General features: G+C 41.2%; 1 protein-coding gene across 33 annotated transcripts in view; it reads right to left on the bottom strand.

The window, feature by feature from the left end:
* The window catches only part of DLG1 (discs large MAGUK scaffold protein 1), a 306,584-nt gene that overhangs the window by 278,515 nt on the left and 3,634 nt on the right, over positions 1 to 24,435 (bottom strand). For 18 of the 33 annotated variants that reach the window (XM_008981434.5, XM_035274946.3, XM_008981437.5 and 15 more), the window contains exons 1-3: positions 2,371 to 2,965; positions 1,999 to 2,048; positions 1,160 to 1,291 (exon numbers count right to left, since the gene is read on the bottom strand). In XM_008981434.5, coding sequence (XP_008979682.4) covers positions 1,160 to 1,291; positions 1,999 to 2,017 — 151 coding nt within the window. In that variant the 5' untranslated portion in view covers positions 2,018 to 2,048; positions 2,371 to 2,965. Of the gene's footprint in view, positions 1 to 1,159; positions 1,292 to 1,998; positions 2,049 to 2,370; positions 2,966 to 3,246; positions 3,465 to 24,435 lie in introns of those variants that run through there. The other 15 variants (XM_008981435.5, XM_078350559.1, XM_078350558.1 and 12 more) reach the window with 3 other exon arrangements.

Genomic DNA, 24,435 nt, shown 5'->3' with positions numbered 1-24,435 from the left:
TCTTTCATTCTAAAACTTAGTAGAGAGCATCCATTTATCAATAATATATTTGACAAGAAACACTGACTTGAAGGTAGTCTTCAAATCACACCAACTATTACTCTATCAACAGACAGATGTAAGGCCATATCTGCTTGGAAGTTACTGAGGAAATAAATGTAATACAATTAAGTATATGTCTTCTTATTTTAAATGTTATATAGCTGGTAAGTCAAAAAAATTTTTTTTTCATTCTTAGAACTGAAGAGACAAACTTTCTAGTTCAGTGGTTTACAAACTTTTTGAGGTACCTGGAAAAAAGAGCCAGACACATCACCTGGTTTTATACATAGGGGATTATACACAAAATATTAGAAGATGCTTTTAAAAGGGATTTATCTACTTTAAAAAGGCTTTAAACCCACTGTTCCATATCACCAGCTACATTCTATAGCTAATATGGTGGCATAGTAAAAGTTAAATGACTTATATAATATCATTCGATTAGTGGCAAAAGAACTCAGGACTCTTGATTATTTGTCCAGGTCTCCTTTCAAACAATGCACCACTTCAAATGAAGTTACAATTAAGAATAAAACTTTCCATTTTCTTGCCTGCAAAATACAGTTATTAGACAAGATCATCTATGAGATCGTTTTCCAAGTCTAAAATTCTGACTCTATGAATGTCAAATTTAAACAGAAGTCTATAATAAGGGACTGAATGGGGTGTGAAGTGGGGGGAAAATAAATAAATAAATAAAATTTTTAAAAATAAATAAATAGGTAATTTTTTAAAAGGGACTGAATGTTCTTAATAACAGCAGAATCCTTCAAACACTTTCAATGACTTCAGAGACTTACAAGTCAAATACAGAAACAAGCCAACAGTAACTCAGTCACACCTTTTTAGGTTCTGAGACATTTTTGCAACATCTTTTAATAGTTAATGCTAGCAAAATGTGAAACAATGTTCTCAAAAGCCACTGAAAGTTTTTTGATTACTGGGTATTTTAGGAAAGGCTATTGGCCTATGAAAAACACACAACTCACTGAAGATGTTCAAGTTACCTAACGCCTCAAAGAGAATTAAGTACATCATTTTTTTATGTTTAAAATAACTGAATTGAGAGGAGAATAAAGCCTAGCTGGCATAATAGTTACAAAGTTTGAATTCCCACCTATTAAAGCCTGAAAGAGGTTGCTCTGAAATATGTTAATAACCCGTTCTATGGAACTTCTGAGCTGTCTGTCTTCAGTTTGGCTTAGTTTCGAACGATATTCTTCCAAAAGGTGCAATGCTCTCTGGGTATCTGAGAAGATAAAGCAGAGCCTGATTACAACTCTATATTTACAAAAAACGTATCACATACTAGTGCAAATAATTCTGCATGACATCTAAATAGTTCCCCAAGTCCTTGAGGTCAATTGATGTCACTATGTTCATGTACGTATATGTTCGTGTACACATATTCCCTAGAATAACAACAAAAAAAAATTAAAGAAAAGAAAATTTTAAATATATATCACATTAGAAAATGGAGGAGGATGAGCAGTTTGGAATAAATGTGTACTGGTAATTTGCCAAAGTAAAAGATCTAACTATTAGCAACAATTTCACATTACCTGAGATGCAAAAGCAGATTATCTACAATGTCATTATAATCCAAATTTTTAACATTTCAAAATACAAATTTAGTATCCCACAGTTGCTCACAGAATAATGCTTAGTAAGATGATAAAGTGAAATACTAAAACACTAATTCAGAATTTTTAAGGACATCTGTTGGGGGGAGGTTAATTGCCTCTCTTAATCATTAAAGAAATGTTAAGAAAGTTGAACAAACATTTTCGTGTCTCCATCTTCTGAAATAATGTGAGGCTTAGATTCCCTAAGTAATAAAGCTAGGACCGTGCTGTCTCATCAAAGTTACACAAACGACTCTAAAACAGCAATCAAAAAACTGACAGATGGAAAAGCAAGTGACACAGTCAACAGAGTTAGGGAATAAATTCTCACCTTGCTTCCGGACCGGCATTTTTCTCCAGAATCAGGAAGGGGGCACACACCTTTAAAAACACACAACAGAAAGGAAAAAGTAAAGGATAGAATCGTGTTAAACTAGCATTTCCCCCATAGAAACAGAAAACCCTCGCAGCCCTATTTGAAAAGCCCACGTTCCAAAGTTTTACCAAGTCAAAGAAAGAGCCTCAAAACCCAGCAGTTGTCTGTCAACTGGAAAGCTTTTCCTACGAGTGGGTACCCCTCCAAATTAAGAACAGATAGAAGTCGGCTTCCAACTCTCCTCGGAAGCGTCCCCCTCCCCAAAGAGCACTAACAGCCTAGACCTGAGGCCGCCTCTTCCCCCACACAAGAATCCACACTCCCCACCTGCTACCGGGGACTGGCGGGTGAAGCGCTCCGACCCTTGGCCCCTGAGCCAGCAGCGGACGCAGAGCGCTGAGAAGGGACCGGTGGGACTGGCCGTCCGCCCTGCTCGTGCCCCCTCCTCTCGCAAGCCTTTCTCTTTGATCGCCGCCTCCGGGCTGCTTCCAGCGGGGGCCGGACAGGGCAGCGGCCGCTCTCCGCGACGCCCTTGCGCCCCGCATGCACACCTCCGCGGGCCCCCACACCTGCGGCGCCGCCACAAAGTTCCCGCGAGCGGCGTGCGCTCGGAGCTGGGGTGCGCTCCAGACCCACCCGGAGCAGCTCCCCAGCGCAGCCCCGCTCCACGTACCCCCGCCCCGCCCGGGGCCCGCGGAGCCGAGCGGAGGGGGTGAAGGGACAGGGGAGGAGCTCCCCTGGGCCGCCGCACCCCCACGGCCTCTTTCTCTTTCTCGGCCGCGCCGCCTTCTCGCTCGCCGCGGCCCACCGGCCGGCTGGCCCAGTTGCCGCCTGGCCGCCCCACCCCCGGAACCTCGCCTCCTTCCGCACCCCCAACCGTTCTCCCCCCAAACTTTCCGCCAAGATGGCGGCCCCCCGAGCTGGCCTGCCGCGCCCCCACGTGACCGCTTTCCCGGTGCTCCCAGCCAATGGGAAGTGAGGAGGCGGCTCGCGCCGAGCCCCGGGCTCCCCGGCTGCTACCTTGGGGTTAGAAACGGGAGGAGGGTCGGGAGAGGGCTCGGGAACGGAAGGGGAACCCGGAGAGCATCCTAAGGGAACCTCCTCGCTTAAAGGGGCGGCCGCTGAAGTGGCTCTGAAAACAAAGGAGTTAACACACGGACTCCACAGGTGGCCCGGGGTGGCCCCAGAGGATCCCGCCTTTACCTTCCCCTAGCCCACCAGCGTGTCCCGCAGTTCCGAGCTTAGCGCGCCAGGCCGGGAAGGATCGGGCTGTCTGAAGAGAGGAGTGACCTCGCCTACACCAGATCCAAGGCGCACATTCCGAGACACCCCCTTAACCTCACTCAACTCGTGCCGTTTCCAACTCCGCGGCGGAGAGAGCCCCTGGCAACCCCGGGGTAGATCCCCAACGGGGAAAAGCCGCCTAGAGGAGGAGCCAACTGCACCTCCCAGGGGGCGGGGAGGGCGGGGCCTGGGAGAGAGGGAGGAGTTCGGGGAGGGGGTGCCAACTCCGCACAGCCTTCCACTACAGGCTGATTATGTTACTATTCGTCCCATAGTAATAGGCTTGCAGGGAGGGGGTTCATTAAAGAAGGACATGTAAAATAGAGACACTGGTTAATTTCGCAAGAGTTTGAGGGTTTTAGTACAAGATTTTTAAGTCTAAGTGATTAATTCCAAGTAGGGTGTACTTAAGGGTGGGGAGAGAAGGCTCGTTCATTCATTCGCTCATTCATTCAGTCCCCCAAGCCTGCGTCCCAGCCCAGTCAGCATCTCAGGTATTACCCAAACTCTGACGGTTCCTTTAAGAACTCACCTGCAGCCGCGCCCTCCGAAGCGGAGCCGCCTTTGGCCAGCGCTGCAGGTTTAAGTTTCGAGCGCACCTCCGAGAGGAACTATGGGCCGGCTGGGACCCGGTTCCCCGGCTGAGCCGCCTAGGTTATAGAAGGAGAATCTCGGGAAGCTCTCCAAGTCACTACTCAGGTCTTTGAACCTCTTCTGGGTGACAAGGACTTCCCTACTCGGAGGTCCAGAGAGAATTTACCCAAAGTTACCCCAGGTGAATGACAGAACTGGAAACCCGGAGATCCTGTCTTTCAAAACCGGAAGGCTCTTCCCAGTAAACCTGACGGCCTCTGACTGAGGCCATATCCATTAGCTACTAAAAGGAAGGCCATGGAACCTCGTATTGTATGTAACCTTAACAGCCACTCAGAGGTATACTGACCCCTGGTTTTACTTTTGGATTTTGCCTTGGAATTCTAACTTATTATAAGAACCCATCGACTTTAGAACCTATCTAGGACCCTTCTCTCAGTTTAAGATAAAGGAACCCAGGTCCAGAAAAGGGAAGCAACTTGTCCAAGGACATAGACGCTAATCAGTAACAGAGCAGCCCAGAACTCAGGTCTCCTAGCTCCCCAGGGCTCTTCCTATTATGGTTTTGGACAACTTGACAGAGAGGTCTGTTGGTATGTTGGCAGCAGATCTCTGTGCTTTCCTGGATCAAGCATCCTGGGATCTTAAACAACAGTTAGAGCAACATTGCATAAAGATGGGATAGAAGAGTCAATCAATCCTAAAAGCAGGGGTGTCCTAAAGGCAGGGACTTAACAGAGGGATGGAAGTTATTTAATAGTGAAAATGGTTCATGGCATGTATGATATTTTCAAGACTTCATTGAGGGACTGTGAATGGAATGTTGTGATAAGAAACCATTTTTTTTTTTTTTTTTTTTGAGACAGAGTCTTGCTCTGTTGCCCAGGCTGGAGTACAGTGGCGTGATCTCGGCTCACTGCAACCTCTACCTCCCTGATTCAAGCAATTCCCCTGCCTCAGCCTCCCGAGTAGCCAGGATTCCAGGCATGCACCATCATACCTGGCTATTTTTTTTTTTTTTTTTTTGCATTTTTAGTAGGGATGGGGTTTCACCATGTTGGTCAGGCTGGTCTTGAACTCCTGACCTCGTGATCCGCCTACCTCAGCCTCCCAAAGTGCTGGGATTACAGGCATGAGCCACCATGCCTGGCAGATAAGAAAATATTCTAAGAATGATTTCCATGGAAGGGAATGGAATTCCATAAAATGGTAACCATTCTAAGAATCTCTGCAGAATTCAGGAGAAAGAGGGAGGGAAATTTGCCCTCTCCCTTGATAACATTTATTGTTCATATATGTTCACTTGCTAGGAGATGGGATAGAAATAAATAAGATCCAACTCCTGCTCTCAACGACACACAACCTGGAAGCAAATGAACAAAGGCCAATGCACCTTTTCCCAGGGGACACTCGGGAGTCAAAAACAAAATTTGCATGAGTTCTCAAAGTTATCCTAGCCCTTCTCTAAATATAAGGAGGAGGAGGAGGAGGAGGGAAGAGGACATGTCATTTTTTCTTATCATTCTGTGTGACAGTCCTATTTGGTTGTCAGCAGCGTCCAAAAGCAGCAGTGAGCCTAGTGCTTGTTCTATCCCTTAACCTAAGGTGCCGGTAGCAAGTGCCTAGCAAATAAATATATATGAACAATGAATGAAGGTTTTTTACTCTTCATTCCTCATTTCAACCCATCTTCATTATTGCTGGATAAAAAATTACTCAAAGCTTAAGAGTTTAAAACTTATTAGCTTAGTAATTTAAACAGCTATAAAAATTATCTCAGTTTCTGTGTATCAGGAATTCAGGAGTGGCTTAGTTAGGTGGTTCTGGCTCAGGGCATTAAGATGTTGTAGTCAAGAAGTCTACCAGGGCTGCAGTCATCTGAAGGCTTCAGTGGGACTAAGGGAGGTTCTTTCAGCATGGATCATTCACATAGCTAGTAAGTTGATGCTGGCTATTGTCAGGAAGCTTCAATTTCTCACCATGAAGACCTGCTTGAGTGTCTTTATGATGTAGTGGCTGACGTCCACCAGAGCAAGTGATTCAAGAGGGCAAGACAGAAGACACCACAACGCCTTTCATCACTTAGTCTCAAGTGACACTCTGTCATAGTCTGTTTGGGCTGCTATAACAAAATACCTTAGACTGGGCGATTTATAAACAACAGAGATATGTTACTCACAGTTCTAGAGACTAAGCAGTCCGAGATCAAAACACCATCAGATGTGATCTAACAGTAATGAGAATAAAAATATTTTTTTAAAAAATTACCAAGAGATTCAGTGTCTGGTAAAAGCCCCATTCCTCATGAATGGAGCCTTCTTGCTGCATCTTCCCATGGTGTAAGGGACTAACAGGCTCTATCAGGCCTCTTTTACAAAGGCTCTAATCCCATTTAGAAGAGCTCCACTTTCAAGACCTACTCACCTCTCGAAGGCCTCATCTCTTAATATGATCACTTTGAAGGTGAAGATTTCAACATATTAATTTAAGAAGGACACAAATATTCAGACCATAGCACACTCCATCATTTCCATAATATCCTATCAGTTACTTAGATCAGCCTCAAGGATATGAATACCAGAGATAAGACTCATTGGAGGCCATCTTCTTGGAGCTGGCTACCACATCACCACAACATGCAAAGCAATGACATCTGGATTTTTCTTTTTTCTTTTTTTTTTGATGGAGTCTCACTCTGTCGCCAGGCTGGAGTGCAGTGGCGAGATCTCAGCTCATCACAACCTCGGCTTCCCAGGTTCAAGGGATTCCCCTGCCTCAGCCTCCTGAGTAGCTGGGACTACAGGCACGTGCCACCACACCTGGCTAATTTTTGGTATTTTAGTAGAGATGGGATTTCACCATGTTGGCCAGGATGGTCTCCATCGCCTGACTTCATGATCTGCCTGCCTCGGCCTCCCAAAGTGTTGGGTTTACAGGCATGAGCCACTGCACCCAGCCCTGACATCTGGATTTTTCTAAACAACTTTTATTTCATCAAAGTATTCCTTACTTTGTGTAGTAAGCAGCTGCCATTGACTAAGACACAATATCTAATCTAATTTTCCAACTTCCCCATTAAATATATATATACACACACACACTATATCTATCTAACCATCTATTATCTATTCTATCTATCTATCTATCTGTCTGTCTTCTATCTGTTTACCAATAGATAAATGAACAGAAGAAATTACTTCAACAAACTATTAATGAGTAAAGCTGTTCACTTTCCAGCTCCAAGTTAACTTGCCTTTTTAAGACCTTAAAAGGCTTAGGAGTCAAAGGACCACAGGGAAAGGCTTGGACTTCCCATTCTTTTATTGAAATGTCGGAGAGTCAATGTCAAAGATATTGTCTCTAAGTTCCAAACCTTCCCTTCCCAAGCATTCTCCTGCCCAATCCACCTTTGCAGCTTCACATCCCTGTCTTTGTCTTTTCCTCCATCCAGGCCTCAGCCTGTAAATCTATAAAGGTGCCCAGGTCCTATCAGCTTCTTGTGCATCTTTTGCTTTCACTCCAGCAGAGTAACAGCATGCTACCTGTGCCAAGGCAATCACTAAAAGGAAAGGATTTAATGCTGTCAAAAAGCTTATGCCAGCTTAAGCTGCAAGAAGAGGAAATGGGTCAAGTATGATGAAAGTGACCATGTTGGTCAGACCTCTATGAGAGCCTAGAGGGATTTCTTAGCAGCGTAGTACTTTTAAAGGAATCTAAACAAACCAGCATCTGGAAAGAAGAGAGTAACCGCAGCAATCGGGGAACAATTGTAGAATCTCGGGCCATTTCATTAGGAAAAGAGAGGTCACCAGGGAGCTTAACTTCAGTCATCAGACAGGCTTATTCTGTGTACCCAGTGGGCAAGTACAGTCAATGGATGAAAATTCAACCTATGGATGCACACAGGAAGTTCTTCCTTAACATGATTTGTCAGAAACTGCCCAAAATTCTGAAGAGCTGCCTCAAGGTAGTGGAAATTTTTTTTAATCAGGAAGGGGCCGAATAAAGCCATCAAGGATTCTGTGTCAGAAGGTGGGAGATACCCAGGACACAGGTTGAAGTAGGTGACCTCTGAGACCACAGTTCTAAGCTGTTGAAACTTCAGTCGCTGCTGAATACTGAAATGGTATTTGCACGCTTTAGTCTACATCAAGAATTCATCTTACCCAGTTTTAATGGGACCAAGACCATTAATGAAATGGCCCTAGATTCTACAATTGTTCCCTGATTGCTGCGGTTACTCTCTTCTTTCCAGATGCTGGTTTGTTTAGATTCCTTTAAAAGTACTACGCTGCTAAGAAATCCCTCTAGGCTCTTTCTCGTAGATAATTCTTAACGGAATAAAAGCTACAACTTGAAACCAATTCCCTTTAAAATGTGGACAGTTGGCCATCTCCATGTCTATGATGGGTAGTTAAGCACTGAACTAATGCTTTTTAATGGAAGAGCCACCCTAAAATTCCTGTATATGTATAATGGATTATTAAATCAGTATAGGACTAACAACTGCTTCCCATGTAAACGGGTACACCCTGATAATGGTATAGCCCTTCATACAGTGTTCCAAGACAGATTTAACTCACTGCAGGTCCACAGCAACCTGTAAGATAAACTCATTAGTTATGATCTCCCACTTTGCAAAGGAGGGTACGGAGGAAGAAGAAACTAAGATAACTTAGTTTAGGACATCACAACTGGCTGGAGCTGGGCTGAACACAAGTTCATTGTTTTTTCCATTAATCTATGCTGCTTTTTCTCTACTTGGCTCCTTTTCTACATTAAACAAAGAAAACAAAAAACTGTGGTCACAGAGTGGTATATATGTGTGAGAGACAGAGACAGAGGGATAGAAAGAGAGAGACTAAGTGAAAGAAAAAGGAGAGGGACTGAGAGAGATTCAGATAAAATGAGGCACAAGTAATGGGCTAGTCAATATACTTCTCATCTATCTGAGTGCCTATTTCCATCAAAATTATCTCCATTGTTAAAGGCACTCAAATAGATGAGAAGTATATGCATATCCACATCCTGGTGATATGGTATAACCAGGTATAAACGAGTTGGTTTTTTGTTTTGGAGTTTTTTGTTTTGTGGATTTTTTTAATGCAAAGGTATATGTTTAAAATACCTTGTAGCTTCCTTCTCTCCTTCATTTACCCAGACAAGTATCCTTGAGTATAAAAGAGGTTTTCTAGATGCATGGGACATCCAAACTGGAAGTGCCCATCTACTCCCATCCCCATGTTTGATAAACATGGGAAGTAAGCTCCAGAAGAGCTCCCAGACAGCATCAGCACACAATTTTCAAAGGAGTTTTCCCTGATAGCAAAAAGTTACTGACATTTCCAGCACAATCCTTCTTTCTTTTAGAGTAGGAGCTAGGGGTAAGGAGAAATTAGTAATCTTTACTAAAGATAAATTTCTAAGTCAACCAAATTTGCTTTTCTGCTTTTGAAAAACTTGTGGTATTGACAGAACCATAGTATCCCATATGAAAATCCTCAGGATTATACTAAAATCTCCTTACATGAAACAACCTCTTCACCCCACCTCCTGCCAGGAGGATTACCATTGTCTATTCAAAGAAGGCTTTGGGTAGGGCCCCTCAGTCAGATTATCCTTATGTAGGTGGAGAACATAAACTTGGAAACTTAATTGGAATTTGAAGAAATGCTATTAGAATTTTAGGAAGTCATTCGTATTCCATTTCTGAGACGTGACCTGGATAGAATTCTGGTAAGTGGAAAAGCCAAAGGATTCTTTATAATTAGATGTGGGTTTTGTCCAGTGACCAATCTCATTTAGAATGGAAAACTGCCACAGCCTTCCGAAACAAAGACTTGTGTGCCAGTCTTTCATTTTTGGGAAGTGACACTCACTAGGGCTGTTATTTTCCTGTTCCTCATGTTGTATAACCCTAAATTCCTTTACTATTTCCTTCTATTTTACACTCACAAGAATGGTAATGATTATGAATCATTTAAATCTTGCTTTCTATTTAAATTTTCTTTAGATTAAATTAATTTCCTCCCAGGGCAATTTTATCAGTTGAGATTAAACATTTGTGATTAAAACATCCTCTGCCTTTTATAAATAATTTGGGCAATGGTTGAAGAAACTTTTCCAAATACGCTTTTTTAAAAATGCTGCAAAATTTTCCCAAGTTGGATATCATTTCAAATTGCAAATTACCACGTGAATAAACAAAGCCAAGCTCAAAGGGAGTAGGAGACAGTATAATAACAACAATAAGTCAATAATTTAAAGGGAATGGGGCATTACCAATTACTAATGAAGATGAATAAAGGAATTTAAGAATAAGAAAGAAGCAAACATTTAATAAGAAATGCTACCATAATAATTTGGAGAAGCTTGGGTTCAAGAGAGCAGAACAAAGCTGTATTTTTATTCTTTTTTTTTTTTCTCAGAAGAACACTCCAAAAATATTAGAACAAAGAGAAACTTGTTCCTCCAACCTTAAAAAAAGAAGAGTGGCTGAGTGCCATGGCTCACGCCTGTAATCCCAGCACTTTGGGAGGCTGAGGTGGGTGGATTGCTTAAAGTTAGGAGTTCGAGACCAGCCTGACCAATGTGGTGAAACCCTGTCTCTACTAAAAATACAAAAATTAGCCAGGCATGGTGGTGTGCCTATAATCCCAGCTACTCAGGAGACTAAGGCAGGAGAATCATTTGAATCCGGGAGGCAGAGATTTCAGTGAGCCAAGATGGCATCACTGCACTCCAGCCTGGGCGACAGAGTAAGACTCCATCTCAAAAAAAAAAAAAAAAAGAAGAAGCTTGATTAGTAACCCCCAACAAAACAGAAAGTAGATGGAGAATTGGTCTAATCCAAGTGCCTGGGCTGGGGGTGGGGCGAATGGAAAATGCAAGTACCAAAAAAAGCAAGTGGGAGGGAAATCATATACATAATACAAATGTGGAAACATGCTGATTCTGCATGATGAATACAAGGTTTTCTGTTCTATTTATTCCAGATATGTTTGTGAACATTTGAAATATTTCTTTTTTTTTCCAGGAACACGTGCACTTTATTGAACACAATTGTAGAAAAGTGTGTGAGGGTAAAGGGCTGATACAGGATCAGCTGGGGGCAGGGCAAGGAATGGAAGCTGGAGTACGTGGGAGACAGGTCACGGGCAGAGCCCCTGGACAGGATGATTCCTCTGATCTACTGATAGGCTTGCAGCATCAGTATTGGGATGATGATCAGCAGAATGGTCATGATAATACCCAAAATCAGGGCCCAGATGTTCAGGCACTTGGCGGTGGAGGTGTAGGCACGGGCCCCGGTCAGGTCGCCAACCATCTTCCTGTCCCTAGACTTCACGGAGTGAGAAAACGCTATGAAGCCCAGGAAGCAGGAGTTCATGAAGAGGGTGTTGAACAGGGACCAGACGACGTGGTCGGGCACGGAGGTCTCACTTTGGATGTGGATCACGGTGGATGTCAGGGGCACAGGGCTGTGGGGTGCCCCCAGCGCAGCCACCTCATATTCCTCCTTCAGCATCTCATAGTTCGGGGGACGGTCATTGCTGGAGGGAGTGAAGAAGATTTGGACGGTGTGGTTCATGGTGTCCAGGGAAGACTGGCCATGGGCGGGTTGCTGGGATGCTTCCGAAATATTTCTTAATAAAATGTTTAAACCTTTAAATGATCAGATAGACTTGCCTTAAGCAGTTTAAGAAATTGAGACTCCAGATACCATTGAAGATGGCATATAGCTAGGTATGGTGAGGTGAGAGCCAAAAACAAGGAAATTGTTAAATACCTAAAGAAGAAGTTAGATATCCAGGTTCCCACATATTCAGACAGGTGACCATCTTGCCTCACTCCTCCAAAAGGCAAGAACTCTATTTACTGGAGAACAAGAGAAGCTGTAGATTTGGAACCACTAGACACAGAGGAAGATAGTGGTGTTTGTAGTACAGGAAACTAAGGGAAAATCAGCATATTGAACAGAGATAACTCTCTCACATCCACCTCTTTCTTCCTGCTAGCTATAACTGGGAGATACCTTTCAGACAGAAAAATGGAATTGCCTCAGAAAAAAAGATCAATAGATATGTATTGTTGGGAGGCTTACAGAAAAAGGCTAAGCCATCAGAAAAATGCAAATCAAAACCAGAGTGAGATAGATTTCACTAGAATGGTTCTAATCAAAAAGATGTATCTGTTAAGACATACTGTTATTATTATAACAAGTGTGCAAAGGATGTGGAGAACTCAGAACCCCCATACACTGCTGGTGGGACTGTAAAATGGTGCTTCCACTTTGGAAAAGAGTCTGGCATTTTTTTAACAGTTAAACATGTAATTTCCATATGATGTGACAATTCCACTCCTAGGTATACACCAAAGAGAAATGAAAACACATGCCTATACACAAATATTTATAATGACATTATTAATAATAGCCAGAAAGTGGAAACAACGTAAACACCCACGAATTGGTAGATGGAAAAGTAAAATTGTATGCCCATACAACATAATATTATTTAGCAGTATAAAGAAATGAAGTGTTGATACATGCTATGACATGAATTAACCTTGAAAACATTCTAAGTAACAGAAGCCAGGTGCAAAATACCACATACTGCACAATTCCATTTAGGTGACATATCCAGAAAAGGCAAATCTATGTAAAGAAAAAGTAGACTAGTTGTTGCCTAGGGTTGAGGAGCGTGGGATGGAAGGGATTGGAAGGTAAAGGCTAAGGGATGAGGTTTTTTTATTTTAATAAAAATGTTCTAAAGTTAATCATGGTTGTGGATGCACAATTCTGTGAATATGTGAAAAGTCATTGAATTATACATTTTAAATGGGTGAATTGTAGGGTATGTGAGTGGTATCTCAATAAAGCTGCTTTTAAAAAATGTCGAGCTGGTCATTTTATTGCTCTTCAAGAATGCAGACCTATCTGTGAGCCTCTCAGATATACACAGAGCCTCCAATCAGTTCAGCTTTCAACAAGAAAAGCCAACCAAGGCTTTTGGAGAAGGCTCTCATCATGAGGACAGGCACAGTGGCTCACACCTGTAATCCCAGCACTTTAGAAGGCTGAGAGGCAGGTGAATCACTTGGGGTCAGGAGTTTGAGACCAGCCTGGCCAGCATGGTGAAACGCTGTCTCTACTAAAAATACAAAAATTAGCCAGGACTGGTGGCACGTGCCTGTAATCCCAGCTACTCTGGAGACTGAGGCGGGAGAATCACTTGAATCCAGGAGGCAGAGTTCGCAATGAGCTGAGATTGCACCACTGAACTCCAGCTTGGGTTACAAAGCAAGACTCTGTCTCAAAAGAAAAAAGAAAGAAAGAAAATATAATCATTGTAGACTATTTGTTTTAAAAATGCAATATTTTTGTAGTCTTAGCAACAAAAACATAGAGCAATGAATAGTGATTTAACACCACCAAATAAAGGAAATATAATTGCAATTGGAGGATGGGAATCTTCACATAAACATAATAGAAAATCAACTGATTGCATTAATTACTGAACAAAAGTACCAGTTTTCTATATTATTTAGTAATATAAAAGTAAATTTCAGAAGAAACAGTTAAAAGAATTGAAAGTTTCTATCCAGAGGGGAATCGGAGGAGTGGAGAAGGGAGGAGAGGGCAAGAAACTACTTTTTAAGTATTTCTATAAGGCTTTTACCACTATGAATTTTGAAACTATTTGCATGTGATAACTTGAGTAAAAATAAAAATTATAATGAAATATATAAAGAGGAGTTAGGTGATGCACACTGACTTTCATGCCACACCAAAGCAGAATTCCAGTGGTAGATGTGGCAGGAAAGACTCCGACAGAACTCCAGTTGCTGCTACCCTATGCTATAGTAGACGCTGCAGTGACTGCCCCTTCTGAAGAATGAGACAGCTGGAGGAAGTGGTCCATCACAGGGCCAGAATGGCAAGAATACAGAATCTCCTTTTCTTTTTTTGTCTTTCTTTTTCTTTTTAAGACGGAGTCTCATTCTGTTGCCCAGAATGAGTGCAATGCTGCCATCTCGGCTCACTGCAACCTCCACCTCCCTGGTTCAAGTGATTCTCATGCCTCAGCCTCCCCTCTCATGCCTCTCATGCCTCAGCCTCCCCTCTCATGCCTCTCATGCCTCAGCATGATTCTCATGCCTCAACCTCCCCTCTCATGCCTCTCATGCCTCAGCATGATTCTCATGCCTCAGGCTATTATCAGTAGCCTGGATAATAGGCGTGCACCACCATGCCTGGCTAATTTTTTTGTATTTTTAGTAAAGATGGAGTTTTACCATTTTGGCCAGGCTGGTCTGGAACTCCTGACCTCAAGTGATCCACCTGCCTCAGCCTCCCAAAGTGCTGGAATTACAGGTGTTTTTTCTAGGCGGTGTGTGACATTCTTTCTAGGGAGATTTTTTTTTTTTTTCATTTTTTTGAGACAGGATCTTACTCTGCTGCCCAGGCTGCAGTGCAGCGGTGCCATCATGGGTTACTGCAAACTTGACCTCCCAGGCCCAAGTGATCCTGTCTCAGCCTCCCCAGTAGCCGGGACTACAGGTCCAGGCCATCACACCTAGCTAATCTCTTCCTTAAAAGTTTTTTTGTAGAGACTCCTGTACTCAAGCAATCCTCCTGCCTTGGCTTCACAAAGTGCTGGGATTATACGCATGAGCCATTGTGCCCAGCCTCACTAGAAAGATTTAAATGTGGTTCTGTCCATAGACAATTTTAAAATTACTTCTCAGAAACTTACCAAATTTATTATGTATGTGAGTCCCTAAAATTCCTAGAAACAAATAGAAGATCCTCTGTGAGTGAAAAAGTCAAGTTTCTTCCTCCTCCTAATGACAAAACTCCAAGTAAAATCACTGTTTAGGGCAGGAACAATGGTTCACGCCTACAAACCCAGCACTTTGGGAGGCCAAGGCAGTGGATCATCTGAGGTTAGGAGTTCAAGAACAGCCTGGCCAACATGGTAAAAATCCTGTCTCTACTGAAAATGCAAAAATTAGCCAGGCATGGTGGCACGTGCCTGTAATTCCAACTACTCAGGAGGCTGAGGCAGGAGAATTGCTTGAACCCAGGAGGCAGAGGTTGCGGTGAGCCAAGATCATGCCATTGTACTCCAGCCTGGGCAACAAGAGGAGACTCCATCTAAAAAAACAAACAAACAAACACACTATTTGTTGTCATACAATATTTCTGTCTTAGTTTATATTCTAATACTTTTATTTAAGGGCATATTTTTAAACAAATATGCAAAATTTTTAATTACATAACCAATATTTATGGTTAAAAAATAAAACTGCAAACAGTTTGGAAGAATATATACTTACTAATAAAATTCATCTTCCAGATGGGCACGGTGGCTCACACCTGTAATCCCAGCACTTTGGGAGGCTGAGATGGGTGGATCACTTGTGGTCAGGAGTTCGAGACCATTCTGGTGAACATGGTGAAACCCTGTCTCTACGAAAAATACAAAAATTAGCTTAGCATGGTGGTGGGTGGCTGTAGTCCTATCTACTCGGGAGGCTGAGGCAAGAGAATCGCTTGAACTTGGGAGGGAGAGGCTGCAGTGAGCCAAGATCGTGCCATTGTACTCCAGCCTGAGTGACAAGAGCAAGACTCTGCCTCAAAATAAACAAATAAAATAAAAACAAACCGGGTGTAGTGGCGGGCACCTGTAATCCCAGCTACTTGGGAGGCTGAGGCATGAGAATCGCTTAAACCTGGCAGGCAGAGGTTGCAGTGAGCTGAGATTTCGCCATTGCACTCCAGCCTGGGCCACAGAGTGAGACTCTGTCTCAAAAAAAAAAAAAAAAATCGGGCAGGGTGCAGTGGCTCAAGCCTGTAATCCCAGCACTTTGGGAGGCCAAGGCGGGTGGATCACGAGGTCAAGAGATCGAGACCATCCTGGTCAACAAGGTGAAACCCCGTCTCTACTCAAAATACAAAAAATTAGCTGGGCATGGTGGCGCGTGCCTGTAATCCCAGCTACTCAGAAGGCTGAGGCGGGAGAATTACCTGTGAACCCAGGAGGCAGAGGTTGCGGCGAGCCGAGATCGCCCCTTTGCACTCAACCCCAACTCACATCAAATATGATTTTTAACAGGTTGGTAAGTCACTTTGCATGCCACTACATTTTGAAATGTCAAGGGGGATTGGGATGAGAAAGTTAATTGAAGAAATTGCTTTATGTGATGAAAGACTAAATACACACCAGACTGTATATGACAACAGAACTCTCTGATCCACGACCTCTGCAGCAAGCAACCCAGGAAATCAGACAACAACCACTGCTGCAATTGGCCTATGATAATCAGAACCTGGTCAATGACTTCCAGCTTCCCTAATTTGTGCCCTGTCTTTCAACTCAAGACCAATCAGAGAAAGTCAAATATTCTCCCCAAATCAACCATACAAAATGCCCTGCTTCTAGTCATCTTGCTTCCAGCTTTTCCATACCTGAAGATCTCCTTTTTTCTTCTTCTTCTAATTACAAAGCTTTCCCATTCCCCTGCCTGCCTTTGAGCCTCTGCCAAATGCAAGTGATGGTGGTTCACTCCCTCGCTATAGCAAGCTCCGTATAAATAGCCTCTGTTCTCATTCAGGTGGTCATCAGTTACTTCCATGGACAAGCAAAAGTTCCCAATAACAAACAGAAAAACTGTTTAGTCTGCCACTTTAATAAAGGCCTTGTTCATTAGGTCATTCATTCAGTTAATATGCATTATGCATCTACTATGAGCCAGGAACTAAAATAAACTATATTTCTCTGGGAAAATTTGTCTGAGAAGGAAATCACAAAGCTGAATGAAGCCTTGGGAGTTGAAAATTCAAATCTTCAGTCTTTGCTTATGGTCTGTAGCAGGCAAACAGCTTCAAACTTCTCAAGGTTCCTTGGTTAAACATGAATGAATGGATGAAGAGAACACCCCAGCAATAAAGATAATGCCCCAAAAATAATTTTACTAAGGATAATGTTTTTTATGCCACTCTTTTTATTTTTTAAAAAATTTCTCAGTACCTCTGAAGATTTCTGACACTATTGTTAAGCCACTATTTTTTAAATGATACATATAACTACTTGTCTAGGATGGTTTCTCTTTCTCTCAATTATGTTCAATTTATGAATCTAGACCACAACATTCTTCATTAATAAAGTTGGCAAACAAAGCGTCTGAAAACATTTTGTTACAGGGAATGATATTCTGCTAAGTTTTATTGAAGATGACATTTTCATTTGTACTGCTAATGAACTATTCTTATTCCTTTTGGGAACTATGATTTATTAAAAGAATTAAAGTTTTTTAAAAACACCGAAAGAATTACACTCATTCATTTTTAATATGACCAGAGTATTTGCAATAGAAAAGTTAGTGAGTGTTCCCTTAGTGAATGGTGGCTTTTAAACACTGCATAATTCTGGGTATTACCATCAGGAAAATGCTGCACTGTTCCTCATTAGAAGGATAATGCCATTATAATAGCTTTACTCTGAGGCATAAACCAGTTAAGTGAAGCACCAGAAAAGGAAAAGCGAAAGTGTGTTTGGTGAATCATTTTTGTGCTATGGTTTGGTGACTCTAAATTGAGCCAGAAAAGAATGCAGCTAGTGGCTTAATTTGAAGAATCTTCCAAGGAAATGCTGCAATTCTGTACAATTCTTATTGGTCTCTAGCCTCTGGGATCTCTGTTTACGAAGCTGTCTATTAACACAGCTTTGCAAATTAATTGTGAGCAAATCAGCAGAGAATAAAAACTCAAACATAAATCTCTGATCTAACCACTTCATTTAGGAAGGGATTAGGGAGATCTTCTTGGACCAGTGTTTTTGATTCTCTTCTTTGCATTGTGACCTTATACTGGAAACTCAGCTGTGACTACTATTGTTCAGGTCCAAAGTGCCAGGAAGTTCAGATCAGGTTGAGGACAAGCTCAGGCTAACTCTGAGGTCAGCCTATTCACATGTCTTTTTTTTTTTTTTCTTAGATGGAGTCTCGCTCTGTCCCCCAGGCTGGAGTGCAGTGCCGTGATCTTGGCTTACTGCAACCTCTGTCTGGCAGGCTCAAGCAATTCTCCCGCCTCAGCCTCCGGAGTAGCTGGGACCACAGGTGCACACCACCATGCCCGGCTAATTTTTTGTATTTTTTTTTAGTAGAGACGGGGTTTCACTGTGTTGCCCAGGCTGGTTACAATCTCCTGAGCTCAGGCAATCAGCCCGCCTCAGCCTCCCAAAGTGCTGGGATTACAGGTGTGAGTTGTCCTGCCTGGCCTCATATGTTTTTTCTAGGCTAGGATCGCTTGAGAAACACAACCAGGTTCCTGGGGGTTAATAGATCTATTCTCCAAAGCCAAAGTATTTAGCATGGTTAGCAAAATTGTACTGTGTGTTGCAATTGGGCTCTGAGCACAGAATCTCACTGAGTGCCTTATGAATTTGATCATGAATAGAAGGCTGGTACAGTAGTGAGCAAGGGAAACTCCTACTCAGAGAAAGGTTTTACTCTAGAAATCATCCTCAAGGAGGAGACTACTTTAAAATTCTTGACTCCAGTTTTCTTTGATGTAAAAGATAACCTTCTAGGGGCATGATTAGATCAGAGATTTTATTACAGGAATAACAAACCCTTTTAGGCAGTCCAGAGTGAACGCTAGCAGCAGCATTACGGCATTACTCCCTCTGCCCCAAGGAAAGCCCTTCTGTCCCTAGGGTCCATATAGGATGCTATGAGGGTAATGCTGATGGACATGTCCCTTGGACGTGTCTGGTATTTGCCATGCATATATATATGTGTGTGTGTGTGTCTGTGTTTCTTACAAAAGTAGTATCATACATCTTATTCTGTAGTCTCCTTTTTTTTTTTAAGGAATTTACATTTATTTTACAGCTTCAAAAAGGCTTGGTGTGTGATAATGACAGAAAATCAAGCATAGTACCTGATAGATAGTTTTCTGATAAATATACAAGGGATATTTACCCCTGAAAAATCTGTGCTCCAATTCAGTTAATGAGTCAAATGTTAAATATTGTTATACCGGTGTTTTATTTAGATGTTTCCCATTTATGATGATTATTAAACATACACCTTCCAACCTGGGAATCAGATCTGAGTGATCCTGTTGGCATTCTGCCCACAACTTGATGAGTGACCTTAAGCAGATCAATTCAGTATTGCTTCTCTAGATAAAGTCCCAATCTTGTCTGGCACATCTAGCCATAAAAACTCATATGCAGTTCCCAGAATATACCATGCTCTTCTGTGCTACCATACTTTTTAACAGGGGGGTCTGAAACACTCCTTCCTATCTGCCTAATTAATTCCTCACTATCTTTTTAAATTAAAAAAAATTAAATTGTAGTAAAGTGGATATAAAATGTAACATCTTAACCATCTAAGTGGATGGTTAATTTCAGTAGTGTTATGTACATTCACATTGCTATGCAACCAATCCCCAGAACTCTTTCATCTTGCAAAACTAAAATTGCACACACATTAAACAGTGGCTTTGCATTCCTCCCTCTCCCCACCCCTAGTGATCATCATTCTACCTCCCATCTCTAGATGCCTCATGCAAGTGGACTAATACAGTATTTGTCACTTTTATAGCTGGCTTATTTCATTTAGCATAATGTTCTCAAGGTCCAACCATGTTGTAGCATGTGTCAGAATGTCCTTCCTCCTAAGGCTGAATTAAATTCCATTGCATATATATTTATGTTTATCCATTTATCTGGTGATGGACACTTGGGTTGTTTTCACTTGCTGGTTACTATAAACACAGGTAGAAAAATTATCTCCTCAAGACCCTGCCTTCAGTTCTTTTGGGTATATACCCAGAAGTGAAATTGCTGGATCACATGGTAATTCTATTTGTGTAGCCTCCTTTTAAAACTTTGCTCTTTAATACTTATTTTCCCCAAATTAATAATTTCTCAGGTAAATAAGAAACCAACCTTTTACAGAATAGTTTTTTAAATTATCTATAGAATGTTTTATTAAATGGCCATACTTATTAAATTGGTTGCTTCCAGTTTTCCATTATGAAAAACCATGCTAGATAAACAAATATTTATCCATAAGATGAATTTTTAAGTAAAATTGCTGGATTAAGAGGAGTACATTTAAAAATGTTAATGCATAGTGTTATGGGACATGTACAAACTTCTAAAGGTTTACTTTTATGAACTATCAGCCTCTGTGGCCAGCACTCTGTATAAGCAGGGCAAAGGCTGGCAGCTTAAGTACCCTCTAGTTTTTTAAACTTTACCCTCAAAGAAAGTAAATCTTTATACCAAAATTCTTATTCAGAAGTGAAAGTGTTATGTAAGTCATCATTCACAATAAAAACAATGAATGATCAGATCTTGCTGCTTAAATTTTAAATTAATATAAATTAAATTAATACCAAATCCATTTTTAAATGGTCCTCCCTCAGTAAGCATAAAAAGTTGCCTCAAATTTCTATATTATTTTTTAGTTAACAAACCACTTGCACTTACGTTTTCTTACATATTCCTTATAATTAGTGATTGTTTTCCCTGGTTTACACATGAAGAAATTGAGGCCCAGAGAAGTGACTTGCCCAAGGCCACAGAGCTGATAATCAGTGTCTTCTAGTTCCAAGTGCATTGCTTTACAGATGATTCATTTACCAGTCCTTGAGACCTTATAGTGAGTAAGCATAATAGAGACTTTTCCAAGCTTCTTTTTCAAACCAGAAAATGGTTTGAAAAATGATTTTTGCAAAGTAACTAAAAGCTGTGATTTAATAAGAGGCCATTTTTGTGGCCAAAACATAGTATATAAAATATAAACAGCACTCCTTCTTCCCCCTAGAATTGTGTGATGCCCTTCGTGGTGCTGGTAGAGAGTGTTGCCAGACGTGGGCTCTGGGGTCCTCCTGCTTGCATTCGAACATCGGCACCACAGTACTAGTTTGTAGTCTGAACAAGTCAACCTCTCTGTACTTCTATTTCTTTACCTGCAAAATGCCAACAAGAGCTCCCAACTCAGTGGATTGTTGTAGGATTGGATGAGATAATGTCAGTAAAGCAATTAGCACTGTACCTGGTTCATGCTCACTGCCTGATGTATAATTCTTACTACTAGGTGTTAAGGACCTAGGTAATACTGCTCCTCTGTTTTATCCTGGGGAGAAGGGTACATGAAAGGGGCTGGTAAACAAGTTAAGAGAGAAAGTAGCCTTCTCTGATCCCTCAGCTGATTAAAGAAGATAATTAAAGGCCTCTCTAGTAAACTGTAGGCTCATATCACTCAGTTCAAATATTTTTTATGTTTCTCTTGTTATTTCTTCTGTTACCAATGGGTGAATTATTAATTACGTTGTTTAACAAATGGTTGGAGATTTTCAGATATCTTCAGTCATTAATTTCTATTTTAATTCTGTTGTGATCAGAGATGGTGAATGTTCAATGCATACTTTAAAAGAATGTGTATTCTGCTGTTTTGGGAAACACTGGTCTAGAAAATGTAACGAGTCAAATCGGGTGACAGTGTTGTTCATGTTTTCTATAACTTGTTTTCTGTAACTTGCTCATGTTTTCTATCACTATTGCTTTTCTATTTACTTTTTCTATCAATTATTGAAATAGGACTTTGTGGGAAATTCTAACTACATGTGAATTCCTCTTTTTCTCCTTTGCACTTTGTCAATTTTTGTTTCACATGTTTTAAAGCTTTGTGTTAACTGCACATCTATCTAGAATTGTTACATCTTGCTGAATTAACTAGTCTACATTATGAAATATCCATCTTTACAGTTGTAATACTCTTGGTCCTGAAATCTATTTTGCCTGATATTAATATTACCACTCTAGCTCTTTTATACTCAGTGTGTGATGTATCTCTTTCTACCTTTTTACTTTTAGCCAACTTGTCTTAATATATTTAAACTCCTTTTTTTGTAGAAAGTATTTAGTTGAATCTTGCCTTTTTATCCATTATGATAATCTCTGCCTTTTAATCAAGATGTTAAGACTATTTACATTTAATATAATATTGATTACATTTGATGTAATTAAATCTATTAACATAATGTACTATCATATAATATAGATAAGTGTAAATCTATGATCTTACTAATTTTTTTTTCTCTCTGACTCATCTGTTCTCTGTTCTTTTACCTCTTCTTTTCCTGACCTCTTTTGGAGTAAGCGATTTCTTCTTATGATTCTATTTTATCTCCACTATTGCCTTACTAGCTACAATTCTGTTTTGTGTTTTAGTGGTTGCTCCGGAGCTTGCAATATGTATTTTTAACTTACCACAACCCACCTTCAAATAATATTAGCACTTCAAGTATAGTATAAAAACTTTACATCAGTATATTTCTGTTTTCCTTCTTGGGTCCTTCATATCAATGCTGTACATTTTAGATTCTTATTTATTGCAAGATTCACAATGTGTCATTATTAATTTTGCTTAGAACTGGCCATTTTAATGTAAATAAATTAAAAATCAGAAAAATTATTTTGTATTTACCCACACATCTACCATTTTCAGAACTCTTCATTCCTTAGGTAAGCCTGAGTTTCTATCTGGTTCATTGTCCTTCAGCCTGAAGAAGTTCTTTTTAACGTTTATTATAGTAAAAAATCTGCTGGCAGTTACTTCTCTTAGCTTTTTAAAATCTAAAAATGTCTTTATTTTACTTTTGTTTTTAAGAGATTTTTTTTGTTCCCACAGGTTTTAGGATTCTAGGTTGGCCATTTTTTAATTTTCTTTCAGCAATTTAGAAATGCCTTTCTATTGCCTCCTGACTTGCATTATTTCTGAAGAGAAGTCATCAGTATTTTTAAAAATCTTTGTGCCTCTGTATATAATCTTTTTTTTTTTTTTTTTTTGACATGGAGTGTCACTCTGTCGCCCAGGCTGGAAGTGCAGTGGCGTGATCTCAGTTCACTGCAACCTCCGCCTACTAGGTTCAAGCGATTCTCTTGCCTCAGCCTCCAAAGTAGCTGGGATTACAGGTGCTCACCACCATGCCCAGCTAATTTTTGTATTCGTAGTAGAGGCGGGGGGGTTTCACCATGTTGGTCAGGCTGGTCTTGAACTCCTGATCTCAGGTGATCCACCCACCTTGGCCTCCCAAAGTGCTGGGATTACAGGGGTGAGCCACTGCACCTGGCTTTGTAATGGAAAGATTTTAGAAGATGAATATGAGCTGAAATCTTGACTGACAGCCCTGATTCAGCCAAGTGTGAACATATACCAAACCCAGTCCAGAAGTTGGATGTGGAGCCTGAGGGCAACATAAAATCAGGAGTCAGAAGGCGCCAGGATTGGCATGGAGCAAAGACAAGCGTGGAACACCTAAATAGCAAAGGAGGTGGGCATCACTCTGGTTTGCTCTGGTGCCCTCTTGTAGCACATGGGCCCACCTGGGTGGCTGCCCTAAATGCATAGCCAGAGCTGACTACCTCGTCAGTTACTCACTACATAAAGAAGTGAGGAGAATATGCAGCTTTTTTTGTTTTGTTTTGTTTTTGAGACAGAGTCTTGCTCTGTCACCCAGGCTGGAGTGTAGTGGCAAGATCTTGACTCACTGCAACCTCGCGTCCTGGATTCAAGTGATTCTCCTGCTCAGCCTGCTGAGTAGCTGGGACTACAGGCGCCCACCACCACGCCTGGCTAATTTTTGTATTTTTAGTAGAGATGGGGTTTCATCATATTGGCCAGGATGTTCCCAAACTCCTGACCTTGTGATCTGCTCAACTTGTGCTGGGATTACAGGCGTGAGCCACTGCACCTGGCTGAGAATATGAAGCTTTCTAAAATAGCTTGGACTTCTTAACCTGTTAGAAAAAAAATGAGTGTTTATGCAATATGCATAATACAATATGCATTTTATATATATATATATATATATTTTTTTTTTTTTTTGATACGGAGTCTCATACTGCTGCCTGGGCTGGAGTGCAGTGGCACGATCTTGGCTCACTGCAACCTTCACCTCCTGGGTTCAAGTGATTCTCCTGCCTCAGCCTCCCGAGTAGCTGAGATTACAGGTGCCCGCCACCACGCCCAGCTAATTTTTTGTATTTTTAGTAGAGATGGATTTTCACCATGTTGGCCAGGCTGGTCTTGAACTCCTGACCATGTGATTCACTCTCCTCAGCCTCCCAAAGTGTTGAGATTACAGGCTTGAGCCACTGTACCTGGCCCAATATGCATAATACAATATGTAAGGGTTTTTTTCCTCAACACTATTTTGAAGATTATGTCATTCAGTTTTGGTAGGTTGCCTCGGTTCAACATGAATAACATTACCAAATTGCTGCTTGTTCTATCTAGTTCATACCTCCTTCTCCCATATGACTCTAAAGGCCTTTAGAAAAAATAGCATAGTCCTATTTTAGGGTCTGGTTTCCACTTCATTATTTGGTTAGACTGCCTCTCCTACACTTATATATCTTCAAGTTCCATACTTTCTCTAACAGTCCTTTATGCTATGGCATAGCTACTCAAGTTTACAAGGTTCAG

The sequence above is a fragment of the Callithrix jacchus genome, chromosome 15 (genome assembly GCF_049354715.1).
Source record: "Callithrix jacchus isolate 240 chromosome 15, calJac240_pri, whole genome shotgun sequence".
Classification (NCBI taxonomy): domain Eukaryota; kingdom Metazoa; phylum Chordata; class Mammalia; order Primates; family Cebidae; genus Callithrix; species Callithrix jacchus.
This window is presented reverse-complemented; position numbering and strand designations above follow the sequence as displayed.